Below are 12784 nucleotides of genomic sequence, written 5' to 3'. Positions count from 1 at the left end.
GGTCATGATAAAATTCAGTGTGTGTGTGTGTGTGTGTGTGTGTGTGTGTGTGTGTGTGTTTTATTTAAAGTAATGTATTTTGTAATGTAAAGTGATTTGACATGATGGGAGAAACTTGTTCTGTTGCCACAGAGATTAATGCAGTAAATTTGACAGCCTGTCATAACACAGATATATAGTATGATCATATTTTAATCTGACAGCCTGTCATAACACAGATATATAGTATGATCATATTTTAATCTGACAGCCTGTCATAACACAGATATATAGTATGATCATATTTTAATCTGACAGCCTGTCATAACACAGATATATAGTATGATCATATTTTAATCTGACAGCCTGTCATAACACAGATATATAGTATGATCATATTTTAATCTGACATCCTGTCATAACACAGATATATAGTATGATCATATTTTAATCTGACAGCCTGTCATAACACAGATATATAGTATGATCATATTTTAATCTGACATCCTGTCATAACACAGATATATAGTATGATCATATTTTAATCTGACAGCCTGTCATAACACAGATATATAGTATGATCATATTTTAATCTGACAGCCTGTCATAACACAGATATATAGTATGATCATATTTTAATCTGACATCCTGTCATAACACAGATATATAGTATGATCATATTTTAATCTGACAGCCTGTCATAACACAGATATATAGTATGATCATATTTTAATCTGACAGCCTGTCATAACACAGATATATATAGTATGATCATATTTTTAATCTGACATCCTGTCATAACACAGATATATAGTATGATCATATTTTAATCTGACAGCCTGTCATAACACAGATATATAGTATGATCATATTTTAATCTGACAGCCTGTCATAACACAGATATATAGTATGATCATATTTTAATCTGACATCCTGTCATAACACAGATATATAGTATGATCATATTTTAATCTGACAGCCTGTCATAACACAGATATATAGTATGATCATATTTTAATCTGACAGCCTGTCATAACACAGATATATAGTATGATCATATTTTAATCTGACAGCCTGTCATAACACAGATATATAGTATGATCATATTTTAATCTGACATCCTGTCATAACACAGATATATAGTATGATCATATTTTAATCTGACAGCCTGTCATAACACAGATATATAGTATGATCATATTTTAATCTGACAGCCTGTCATAACACAGATATATAGTATGATCATATTTTAATCTGACAGCCTGTCATAACACAGATATATAGTATGATCATATTTTAATCTGACAGCCTGTCATAACACAGATATATAGTATGATCATATTTTAATCTGACAGCCTGTCATAACACAGATATATAGTATGATCATATTTTAATCTGACAGCCTGTCATAACACAGATATATAGTATGATCATATTTTAATCTGACAGCCTGTCATAACACAGATATATAGTATGATCATATTTTAATCTGACAGCCTGTCATAACACAGATATATAGTATGATCATATTTTAATCTGACAGCCTGTCATAACACAGATATATAGTATGATCATATTTTAATCTGACATCCTGTCATAACACAGATATATAGTATGATCATATTTTAATCTGACAGCCTGTCATAACACAGATATATAGTATGATCATATTTTAATCTGACATCCTGTCATAACACAGATATATAGTATGATCATATTTTAATCTGACAGCCTGTCATAACACAGATATATAGTATGATCATATTTTAATCTGACAGCCTGTCATAACACAGATATATAGTATGATCATATTTTAATCTGACAGCCTGTCATAACACAGATATATAGTATGATCATATTTTAATCTGACAGCCTGTCATAACACAGATATATAGTATGATCATATTTTAATCTGACAGCCTGTCATAACACAGATATATAGTATGATCATATTTTAATCTGACATCCTGTCATAACACAGATATATAGTATGATCATATTTTAATCTGACAGCCTGTCATAACACAGATATATATTATGATCATATTTTTTGAATGTTCGTTCTTACTTAAGCTAACATTTGTCTCAGAAAATTTGCATATCAGGTGTTTAGTGTGTGCCACCTGTGGAAGCCCAGTTTCACATTTCAAAAGTTTTTTTGGGAAGACTGAACACTAATTTATTTTTTCAAAATTGACCCTGATAATTTATGCTAATAAAATATACTTTTGTTCTTATAACTTTTGATAGCTAAATCTTCGGTTTTTACCCTTCAAGAAATTTTGCATAATGACATTGCTCTCAAAATTAAAACACAAAATAATTACTACAATTCAAGACTGCAGCTAAAAACAAGATGGGACGTGGAACAATATATAAATAAAATAAAAAAATCAAAACATTTTCTTAATGTTCACAGTTTAGTTAATTCATCATAATCCAAAAGATAATAATAATAATAAAAAATATTATAACAACAACAACAATAATAATAATATTAATAATAATTATTATTATTTTTTCAATTATGGAAAAAAAGTGTCTATTTTTTCACAGAAGTAAAATACATTTGTCTATTCAAATGTTTGCTCTGATAGGCTCGTCTATATTTTGAACCTTGCATTTATGTGCTTAAATATTTGCATTTGTTTGTTTTTTTATTCAATGTGAAACATATGAGACAATGCACACATATATCCTCCACAGCTTTAAAGTCAGTCAACAAAACACAGCACAGAGGTTTATACACAGACAAAGAGACTGGACATTCACTCTACAGGTACAAAATATGAATTATAATCACAAGATTTTCAACATGAACATAAGCTATGAATTAAACATAACTTTGTAAGAATTCATAGAATATTATCAAATTTTCACATTTATTATTGGTGTTTTCTGGTTAGTTTTACACTAGAATTATAGACTGGAATTGAAAATGTCCCTTCAAAAGTTTAATTGGATGAGTTGTCATCCACAGCATGTTTATTTTGTCAGTGTGGCATGTTTTAAATGATAAAACAACTAATTTACTGAACTGTTTAGGAATAAAGCATTTCCACTATTAAACCTATTAAGCAAAGTGACTAAGTTTAGTGAATTATTTCAGTTCAGTAAGAAGACATTAATGAACATAAATGATGTCCTTTATTCAGAAAGGTGTTTAATTTACAACACTGTAAGAGCAAACCCCATTTCATCTTTTGTGTTTGTGATTTTTTATAATTTTTTTATTTTTATTCCTTTTCCCATACAGGTCACATTTAATAGATTATTTATTTGTTTTGAAAGCCTCCAGACTGAGAAGATAAACAAAGAAGGAATGAATAACACCACAGTGAACCTCACCACGCCTGAAGCATTCACAAACTCCACAAGTCTTTCTATTGAGATAATGGCCACGCTGGAAATCTGTGTGGGGATCATCAACTTCCTGTTTGGTCTTCCTGCACACTCGTATGTTATTTGGTTCATCGTCACAGGAACACAAAGTGGAATTGCATCAGGATTCTTCAACCTCAATCTCTCTGTTTGTGAGATTGGTAACTGTCTACATAGTTTCTTCTTTGTAATGGATTCTTTTCACTCGTTTTCTAGTCTCGAGGGTTTAACAAACTTCATTTTGGGTCTAGCCATCACTGGTCGTCCTCTGTTTCAGTGTCTGGTGTGTGTTGAGCGTTATCTGGCAGTGGTTCATCCTGTAACCTTTCTGAAGTTCAAACCTCTCAGATATAGAGTGATGTGCTCCACTGCTGCCTGGATTATTAGTTTGGGCTCCTGTTTTAGTATATTTAGTGTAATATCACAAAACCAATATATTAGTGTATGGTTCTTCTTGGTGCAGTTCGTAATATTTATCTCTGTTCAGTTGTTCTGCTGTTTGGCTGTTCTCAGAGCTCTGAAGCAGTCAGGACCAGGAGAGAGAGGGAGAGACAGAGGGAGAGAGAGAGGGGAGGAAAACCACATGAAGAGAAGAGCGTTTTATCTCATTCTGATAATCACTGTGAGCACGGTTGTCATATATGCACCATTTATTATCTCAGGGTTGATTTACATTCTGACACAACAGTTTAATTCTGAAAATTTCACTGTTGGATATATTTGTTTTATTCTGGCTGGTTTTGTACAACCTGTTGTTTATCTGCAGCGGATTGGAAAACTTTCATGCAATTGTTCACCTTAAAACCTCGTGAATACAATGTTTTTATTTTCTTATTGTGTGCATCGTGTAAAAAAAAAAAAAAAAAAAGTTCTGTAAGATGCATTTGTCTGTTCTAATGTTTACTTAGTTGAAAGGAAAGTTCACCCAAAAATGAACATCCTCTCATCATGTACTCACCCTCATGACATCCCAGATGTGTATGACTTTCTTTCCACTGCAGGACACAAATGAAGATTTGTAGTTCTGTATGCTCTGCATGTCCATATAATGCAAATGATTGGTGGCTAGAACTTTGAATCTACACAAATCACATAAAGTAATCCATAAAACTCCAGTGGTTAAATTCATATATTCTGAAGTGAGATGACAGGTGTAAGTGAGAAACAGATTAATACTTAAGACCTATTTTTCTTTAAATCTCCACCTTTGACCAGCAAGAATCAACCAGTTTGACCACCAGTAGGTGGCAATATGCATGAAGAATGTGAATCACCAAAAAGTGGAGATTCATGGTAAAAAAGGACTTAAATATTGATCTGTTTCTCACTGCAGTTCCCACTCCTCTTCTCCTTTCATTTTTATGCCTTTTGGCTGTTCTCAGAGGTCTAAGCAGTCAGGACCAGTGTTGGGTAATGTTAGTTTTAAAAGTAACTTGTTAGAATATTGTGTTACTCCTTAAAAAGTAACAAAATAAATTAAAGATTAAGTTACTTTTGCATTACTTTTGAGTTACTTTTTCCTCGCCGCCAATTTTCTGCTGTGCATTCAATACAAATACAACAGTTATGTAGAGAAATGACAGGTCATGCTAGCTACTGTCCAATGCTCATGTCAAAACAATATGTAACCAAACAGATATTTAGAAAGTCTATAATCAGTGGGTCTTCATGTCATATTTATAATAAAGACTCAATAACTTGAATATGCATGATTTGTTTTTCCATCGACATGGCAGACAACATGAATTATGAAGAATAACCACTGTCTTACATAAAGCAGTAAATCCAACACTTGAACCTGCATCACATATGTCATCATGTGCTGTGCCCATCGACAATGCCAGAATCAACTTGAGATGTTTGTCAGAAGTCATGATAAAATTCAGTGGGGAATGCCAGCCGAACATGTGCAAGGAATAAGTCTGATGAATATAAATGAACATCTCAGAAGTCATCTCAGTGAAGCTTGTTTTGAGTTGATCCACGGTGCGTACAGATGCCACTGGTTGATCATATACTGGGCGGCTGTGGCTCAGGCCGTAGAGTGGGTTGTCCACTAATCACAGGGTTGGTGGTTCGAATCCTGGCCCACATGACTCCACATGCTGAAGTGTCCTTGGGCAAGACACTGAACCCCAAGTTGCTCCCAATGCTAGGCTAGGGCCTTGCATGGCAGCTCTGCTTTCATTGGTGTGTGAATGGGAGTGTGAATGGGTGAATGAGATGCAGTGTAAAGTGCTTTGAATACCGCTCAGTTTATTGAAAAGGTGCTATATAAGTGCAGACTGTTTATACATCTGCAGACATGTGTGTTGATACAACTTGAATGGAATCGTTTTAATGCCACCAATATGTCATCAAAACTTTGTTTCACGAATCAAATTGCTTGTATATTATAGAACAAAAATGTCAAATATTTTTAATTAAATAAGAAATTTTGTCTGTGTACACAAACCATTTAGTACGTTGTTCGCAGTTGATGATTCAGACTCAGATTTTCTCATCCCTGTTTCCCAGTTCAGGGGAGATGTATTCTGCCCTGCAAAAGCAAAAGACCTTAACTCACTAGAGTGCGAAACTGAGAAAAATGACTTTAAAGTTTCTGTTTTGTCCAGACAAAAGTATTATAGGTAGGACTCCCAAAATTTCACAACTAGTTGCTATACAGAAGAAATGTTTGTATGCAAAAAATCTTGAGCTCAAAATTGACCTTTGACCCTTGTTTGGCAGTTAATGTACTCTGCCTTTGTATCATGTGGCAAAAATCAGGAGTCATGCAAAGGCAAAAGGCCGTAACTGACATATAATCAATATTTACTTGCTGTTCACCATACTTACATCCATTATAAGAACACTTAACCAAGGTCTAGTCATCATGGTATTTGTTTTAAATTATATAGAAGACCTTTGGTTGTTCCTATTTAGTGCTATAATGATCAGGATAGTGCGGCAACACTAACACAGTTAAACAGTATAACAGATACTTTGCAGTACAGTATGAATAAATACAATACATATTTTCACAATAAAGATAATTTAATTATAATTGAATACAAAGGTATATGTATTTAAATGCAAGATATAAAGTAATAATTAATTAAACATTAGACCAATACATTAGAGATTAGAGACTGCTCATTCCAAGTTTTTTACTGCTCAAATAAAATCTTACTGAAAGCTAATTTTTGAGATATCAACCTAAAATTTGGAACACAACTTGTCCATAGGTATATATGACAAAGCATTCTTGAAATACAACCATTTAAGTTTGGATAGTGAGTTTCATGTCTATGCTGAAAAAAGGGGAGGGGTGACAGTTAAAGGGTTAAACTTTGCAGTCCAAACTGCTCAAGATGCTCAGTCAACGAACTTGACTTGGATTACTACTTTTTAATTCTGAGATAATATAGACAGAGTATACCGAAAAAAAGTTGGAATTACTTTTACTATTTAGGTTAGCCTACTTTGTACGGACGTTAGCGTATAACCAGCTGTAAAATCTGACGTGAACACCTGCAAGAAGGAAATATGGCTCAAACACGTATGGATTGTTGTGGATACAGCAGATGACGTGCATTGCTATGGATTATATCTTCTATGGATTATATCGGATTGCATGGAAAGGTAGAATGCCTCTGTATTTAATATTTGGTTTTCAGCATCTGATGTGAGGCGAGTGTCAGCGTCAACGTTAGCGCTAATTTACGTGACACCGATTAAATTTAGCAAGCTCCAGGCTGTCACTGACATTGACAGATCTGAACCATCGCCCTATCACATCGCTATCACAGAGTAATAATACAAACAAGCAGTCGGCAGTCTACACTTTATTTCAAAGATGTGTCGTGTGTATGTTACGCGGTTTGGTGACAATAAAAGAGCGGTAATCTTTGACAGTATGACAAAGCCAGAGTACAGTAACGTCACAGCGGCACCGTAACATCTCTCTTGATGCCAGGCGAAACAAAGTCAGAACACCTTAAACTCAAATTTAGCGTGCCGGAACAAAGGCTAAGAGCCGTAACAACTGTTACGGCGTTCTGCTGTGGTTTCTCGTATGGTTTTGGATGTTACGGTTGTCATAGCCCTTTAATTTCTCGTTAAAACAATCAAATTGACTCACGATATTTATTCACATGATAAAGGAGGTGCCACTTACTCCGGTAACCCCCTGTGATGTATTTTCTGCGGTATGGTCTCCCTGTCGTCAGACCCGCGTCTCCCTTGGGCAGAGCTCTCTCTGCCCCTGGTCGCTGTGTTTGTAGAGCTCCTCCCCTTCGAGACAGGACCTACCACCACGCCTCTTCCATGTGCGGCTGGTGAGCCGATGTGTCGTATTACCACATGTTGACTTCCCCTTTTGGGCAGGATGTGGTCTCCGCAGGGTCTTTTCCCCCTGAAGGAATAGGAAAGGAATAGAACACCTTCCCCTATGCATACAATAATTTCTCTCTGTGCAGAGAAAACATAGAGAGTGGCCTGCTCCCATGCATGTTACGTCGCTTCCCCCTTCATTGATGTGGGGAACTACGTAACGTCTTTTGGGGCGTTGGGGGAGGTTACATGCAGTCTGATGCACCTGATATTACGCACGCAGCAGCTTGCTTGCACCTGGATCGACAGTTCATGTAACGGTTCAGCTATTGTACCTTTTTTCTATAGGGAACTCTAGTGTCACTACATTGACACAACGTTGAGTGAGTGACAGAAGGGGAACGTCTCAATTACTGTGGTAACCTCCATTGTACTAGCCACTGTAATGGCCGCAACCTTTTCTTGGCTCCTCAGCACAATACCTTAATGAGAGTGGGTATTCCTTGCAGTCTTGAATTGTACTAATTATTTTGTGTTTTAATTTTGAGAACAATGTCATAATGCAATATTTTTTTAAGGATAAAAACCAAAGATTTAGCTATCAAAAGTTACAAGAACAAAAGTATATTTTATTAGCATTCATTATCAGAGTACATTTTGAAAAAATAAATTAGTGTTCAGTCTTCCCAAAAAAACTTTAGAAATGTGAAACTGGGCTTCCACAGGTGGCACACACTAAACACCTGATATGCAAATTTTCTGAGACAAATGTTAGCTTAAGTAAGAACCAACATTCAAAAAATATGATCATATTATATATCTGTGTTATGACAGGCTGTCAGATTTACTGCATTAATCTCTGTGGCAACAGAACTACAAATTAAACCAAGTCACACACAACAATAATTTACAAAAAGATTTAAGCAAACATGGTGCAATAAAATAGTTTCATTATAAGCTTAGCCTATTACTGGTTTCTGTCTTTTTATTTAAAGGCACTGTATGTTGTCCTCGGTAAAATAATTATGATTTGGTCAATGCAACTAAAGCTATGATTTATTTATGTATATATATATATATATATATATATATATATATATATATATATATATATATATATATATATATATACTTACCACATACAAATAAACTGCATTTTATTTTTCTATTCAAATATTTGAAACAATTTTAATGGAAGACCATCTGTGCTTTTATAACTTGAAATATTTGCATGAGTGACATGTCACATTTGATTTGCACATATAAATTAAGTTAGATGTCAGACTACAAAACAGACAAGAGATGAATGTACTTCTAGACAAAATGGTCATTCAATCTGCAGGGGAAAAAATCAGGGGAGAATTCATTTTTTTAGATAATTAGCTTTTTTAAGCAGCTCTGGAAAAAAAATAAGAGACCACTCCAAATGTTTCTTAAATCAGAATCTCTACATGTATGATAGCCATTACATTCCAGTGTTTGTTGAATTTCTGCTTGATGTTTTGAGCCAGGAGTGGCATAAAATCACCTAACAGCAATGTGAATGCCTGGTGGAAAGCGTGCAATGACGTATGAAAGTTGTTATTGAAAATCAGTGTTATTCCACCAAATATTCTATTTAAAACATTAGTATTGTGTTACACAACATCTTTTTTAATTATTTTGACCAGAATTTTTCCTCGGACACAATGTTTTGTGAGCATCTGTGCTGAAAAGTCACATAATAAATGAATTACGCTACAGTGAACTCCACCACACTTGCAGCATCCACCATCTCCACAGCTCATTTCTTTTGGCTACCAAGCAGATTGCAGATTTCTGTGTATATCACATATTTCCTGTATGGACTTCCTACCCACTCCCAGGGCCCTGTCAAGGAATTCTGCGACCCTTGACTATGAAAATATACAGTCCACAAAGGGATTGGGTGTTGCCCAGCCCACTGCTCTGCAGATGTCTGCTAGAGAGGTGCCAATAGCCAGTGCCCACGAGTATGCCACAGTCCTTGTAGAGTGTTCTCGTATTCCCAAAGAGGCTGGCACGACCTGGGTCTGGTATGCCAAAGCGATGGCATCCACGATCCAATGGGCAAGCCTCTGTTTGGAGACAGCATTCCCTCTAATATTCAGATTTCTAGTATTCAAGTAGATACCCAAAGCACGCATCGGACACAGCAATGACAAGGAAGCAATTGACAGCAACTGACTAAACAATGGTGTTAAGCCTAAGTGAGGGGAAGCAGAAGATTGATTAGTCCTAAAATTCAGGTGATGACTTCCTCTGGTGAGCAGGAGGGGGAAATCCAGGCACAGATGTTATATAATCCCCACTTCTAGGAATGCCTCCTGATGGGACTCTAGGTATACCCCTAGGTCTGGAAGTGGGACAATGGGGATGGTTTCTATAAAGTCCTGGATTAGAGTTGGGTCTCATATGTCATCAGCCAGAACCCATGATCTCTCCTCCAGTCCATATCCTTCCCATTCATCCAGGTAGAGCATAAGTCGTCCACGCCTTCAGGAGTTCAGGATCTCCTTGACAAAATAAGCAGGGCTCCTGTCAATTTCAAGAGGAGGAATAAGACGAGTTTGCTTGGGAGATGTGAAGGGGTGAGCTGGTTTTAACAGTGAGACATGGAATGAAGGAGAGGTTCTATAATTAGTGGGAAAATCAAGGTGATACAAAACAACATTCATTCTTTGGAAAACGAAAAACGTCTTTTTCAAGATGCCTTTTTCGTTTGCGTATGTTTCATGGTTGCGATAGTTACCTCTCCGCTTCCCACGGCCACTATCACTTCCTCTCGTGTTGGGCACTGCCCATGCAGGGACAGCGCTTGTGGATGGATCATGCTCTCACTGAGAGGGCATGATTTTGGCAACGTTGCGGTCGCGGCTTTCTCTCGTAAGAGGGAAGCTACTCCAGCAGCTCCCCTACTCGGTCCTTCTACCCACGGGTATGAGGCGGGGTCGGTTAGCACTGGAGGCGATTTGGGGATTTCAGTGTGAGCTTCTTCGCTAGGAAACCCCCCAAGGATCTCCCATTCCCCAGCACGCTCGACTTCGTCGAACCAGTTTGGCCTATTCGGCGGCATTGTAGAGGATTTCCCCCAGCAATCCTCAGTGGTTAAAAGGCAGACGGGGAACCCCACTGCCTTTTTGTGGAGATCGCCTCCCTTCTACGAAAGGACGCAATAGAGCCTGTCCCTCCAGCTGAGGTGAAGAAGGGGTTTTACAGCCTCTACTTCATCGTACCTAAAAAAGGCAGCGGGTTGCGGCCAATCCTAGACCTGCGAGTTCTGAACCGGGCTATGCACAAACTCCCACCGAGATGCTCATGCAGAAATGCATTTTATTTGCAGATTGGTTTGCGGCAGTAGACCTGAAAGTCGCTTACTTCCATTTCATATTCTTCCTCAACAAAGACCCTTTTTCCAGATTGCCTTAGAGGGTCAGGCATATCAGTACAAAGTCCCCCCCTTCGACCTGTCCTTGTCCCCTCGCACCTTTACGAAATTCACAGAGGCATCCGCATCCTCAACTATCTCGACGACTGGCTAATCCTAGCTCACTCGCTCCCGGTTCAGAGCATCTCTTTTCTCGGTATGGAGTAGACTCGGTCTCAATAACGGCTCGCCTCACCAACGAGCGAGCGCAGTCAGTGCTGTACTGTCTGCATGTGTTCAGACAGAACACGTTGGTCCCACTGAAATCCTTTCAGAGGCTCCTGGGGCATATGGCATCCTTAGCGACGGTAACGCCGCTTGGGTTGATGCATATGAGACCACTTCAGCACTGGCTGTAGACCCGAGTCGAGTGACAAGCATGGTGCCACGGCACACACCACGTCCTTGTCACGCAGGCTTGTTGCCGTTTTCTCAGCCCCTGGGCAGACCTAGCCTTCCTACGGGCAGGAGTTCCCCTAGTCCAGGTCCCCAGGCACGTTGTGGTTACGACAGATGCCTCCCAATGGGGCTGGGGCACCGTATGCATCAACAGCAATAGCCTCCACAGGGCAAGTTGTACAGCCAGCAACTCTAGGCAATTGATGTGCCAACCCAGTCATGGTCCTGACCAGGAACTGGTGGCTGTGTGACCCTTGCACATGGTGCCTCAGCCCAGTTTGGAGGCATCTGTGTTGACCACGATACGTCTGGACACTTGCTGTAGGGGAACATAGAAATGCAAGGTCGATCCAAGGGCTGAATAAGTGGCGGCAGAGCGACGTGATGGCCATTTGATGTGTGCTGAGGCGCCATGCCCATCTCGGGACTCAAGTATGAAGCTAGTGCTGAAGCGGTCTCATATGCATTAACTTGAGCGGCGTGACTGCCTCTGAGGAAGCCATATGCCCCAGGAGCCTCTGAAAGTGTTTCCGTGTAACCACTGTCCTCCGCCTGAATGACTTCTGGCAGTTGCGCACGCTCGCTTGTAGTAGTTGAGTCGAAGTAGTTGAGTATACGGATGTCCACTTCCCTTAACGGTGCAAGAGCTGCCTCTGAGAGTTTTGTGAAGACGCGAGGAGATAGGTACAGGCCGAAGGGGAGGACCTTGTACTGATACGCATGGCCGTCGAAAGCAAACCGTAGGAAGGGTCTGTGTCGAGGTAGAACTGGGACGTGAAAGTACGCGTCCTTCAGGTCTACCGCCATGAACCAATCTTGATGCAGGACATATGTCAAAATGTGTTTCCGTGTCAGCATATTGAATGGGAGTCTGTGTAAGGCACGGTTCATAACTCGCAGGTCCAAGATTGGCCGCAACCCACCACCTTTCGAAGAAGGCACCCTTGTGAAGAAGGGTCGCAATCTCCGCTCGCTCGCCCTGCACCAAAGTGAAACAGATGGCACTGAACTGGGACCGGCGCCTGGCGAAATGACAGGACCGTGACAGGTTGGAAAATGTTAGCCACGCGTCCAAGCTCTGGAGAGGGGCACTAAGGGGACGATCGAGTCAAGTCATCAGTATAAAACATCGCAGTGCACTCTCCGTCATATTCTCGCAATGAGGCAGTGCCCGTGGCTGTCGGAAGTGGACAGATAACGACCACATCCAGGAATCATACAAAGACGGAAAAGGCATCTTTATAAATACAAGTCTTTAAAAAGACG

The 12784-nt window shown here is 38.9% G+C and overlaps 1 protein-coding gene across 1 annotated transcript; it reads left to right on the top strand.

Moving 5' to 3' along the window:
* Window positions 1-3301: 3301 nt before the first annotated feature.
* Window positions 3302-12563, top strand: LOC127624528 (G-protein coupled receptor 4-like). Its single transcript, XM_052099309.1, has 2 exons — window positions 3302-4023; window positions 12374-12563. The coding sequence occupies exons 1-2, from the start codon at window positions 3302-3304 to the stop codon at window positions 12561-12563; spliced, it is 912 nt and encodes a 303-aa protein (XP_051955269.1).
* The last annotated feature ends 221 nt before the right edge of the window (window positions 12564-12784 follow it).

The sequence above is a fragment of the Xyrauchen texanus genome, chromosome 31, assembly GCF_025860055.1.
Source record: "Xyrauchen texanus isolate HMW12.3.18 chromosome 31, RBS_HiC_50CHRs, whole genome shotgun sequence".
Taxonomy (NCBI): domain Eukaryota; kingdom Metazoa; phylum Chordata; class Actinopteri; order Cypriniformes; family Catostomidae; genus Xyrauchen; species Xyrauchen texanus.
The sequence above is the reverse complement of the archived record's forward strand: the minus strand, read 5'-3'. Positions and strand labels throughout refer to the sequence as shown.